Source organism: Phytophthora parasitica (genome assembly GCF_000247585.1).
Source record: "Phytophthora parasitica INRA-310 unplaced genomic scaffold supercont2.364, whole genome shotgun sequence".
Taxonomy (NCBI): Eukaryota; Oomycota; class Peronosporomycetes; order Peronosporales; family Peronosporaceae; genus Phytophthora; species Phytophthora nicotianae.
The window spans coordinates 1-1,578 of NW_008649350.1; the positions used below are offsets into that span (position 1 = coordinate 1).

The 1,578-nt window shown below is 48.7% G+C and overlaps 1 protein-coding gene across 1 annotated transcript; it reads right to left on the bottom strand.

Annotated features, from left to right (window-relative positions):
• Positions 1-129: 129 nt before the first annotated feature.
• On the bottom strand, positions 130-1,041 carry PPTG_20233 (hypothetical protein; the record flags this gene model as incomplete). The annotated part of the gene is made up of 3 exons (XM_008918902.1): positions 130-185; positions 266-712; positions 759-1,041. 3 exons carry the CDS (start codon positions 1,039-1,041, stop codon positions 130-132), a joined length of 786 nt encoding a protein of 261 aa, XP_008917150.1.
• Positions 1,042-1,578: the final 537 nt, after the last annotated feature.

The following is a 1,578-nucleotide window of genomic DNA, read 5'->3' on the forward strand; positions in this document are numbered from 1 at the left end:
GGGCTTGAGTCTCGATAGCACTGGCGTCTACCTTTTGACGCTTTAGCTTCAGCGTCTGCAATTGAAAATCTCTTTTTTTGGGCAAGTTGTTGTTTTTTCAATTCTGCCAACGGGTAGCTCGAGCTCAGCTCATCCGCGGTGTCCTTGAATTTCGAGCTGACAGAACCAATTGAACTCGGCGTACTCTTACGCCGTGTACCATTGTTACCACTGTTCTTGCCGTCATTTTGATTGGGGTTTGCAGCTGCCACCAAACTTGGCGAACCCTCACTTTCACGAGGTACTACCGCATCGCTGTTAATTCCAGTGGGCTCGGTAGTGACCCCCTCAATCGAGCTGACATCACCTTCATTAGATGCAGAGCCATCATCGGAATTGTCGTCAGTGCTACTTTCCTCACTCACATCGATGGCGTCCATATTGAGCCTCAAAGGCGTCGTGCTGTCACGGTCGTTCATGGTGCCGTACCAGTCATAGTAGTACGGGCATCGAGATAGAATCGCATCACGGAGACACTTTTCATCCTGAACACCTTGCCCCGTTGCTCCTAGCCAGTCGGTAGCCGTCTTGAACGACTGCTCAAGACTCGAGATCTTGGATTGGATATCCTTCGCAGTCCGATACGTCGTCACACCGCACGACGAGATGAACCGCAATGGTGCTCTTTGTTTCACCACTTTGAGCGTCTCCACCTCGATAGCGAGAGTACTTGCTACTAGTAGTCATCCAATCGATGAGGCAGCTAACAGAGCTTATACTTGGAGTCGGGCCGTCGTTGTGCCACGCAACCCGCTTCTTGGATGTCGAGACAGGATTGTCAGCTGCTTTCAAAGCTTTTAACACGGCATTGAAGCAGCGCTTGCCGCAGACGACCGCGCAAACACTTTCAGTTTCATCATTCTTGGAAAGCAAGTCCAAAAAGCATGCCTGGTGTATCCGGTTCTCAGATTTAGGTGAATTGGAACACTGAACCAGCGCTGCAGCATCGGAAGTCTCCTTTACGATCTTCTTACGCCATTTCCACTTACACAGCGACGCCATCAGGCAGGACGTTCAGCCCACTTGAGTTCCGTCGTGCAGATGAAGTACTAAGCAGCCCATTCCCTCCTTCACACATAATTTGAGCGTGTGACCCGCTGCCCCTGTCGCTGACGAACCACAGCCACAGCTTAAACCTGCAAACACCAACGCAGCTGTGCTGTCGGACCATACGGGACGTCGGGACCACCAAAACCTTGCGATGTGCGCGAGCAACAATAACAGATGGAGATGCTGCTGACGAAAAAAAGTCGCACCGTTCTGCTTCGATTTTGACGCAGGAACGTGAAAATTAATCGACCAATGAGGGGCCTTTATTTTCGAGAAATAAGAAAATGTTGTTGCTGCTGCTGCTAGAGTTGGCAACCACTAATATTTTGATAAGATTTATATAACATCCATAGAGAAAAGACAAAAATACCAAGCTAACAACGTATTATGCTTCCTGTCGTCGGCGTTATGGTGTTTCAGTAGAAGACTAAGTATGCATTTTACTTGTCAGATCCAGAGATCTGAAAAAATATATTGTCCGATTGCACT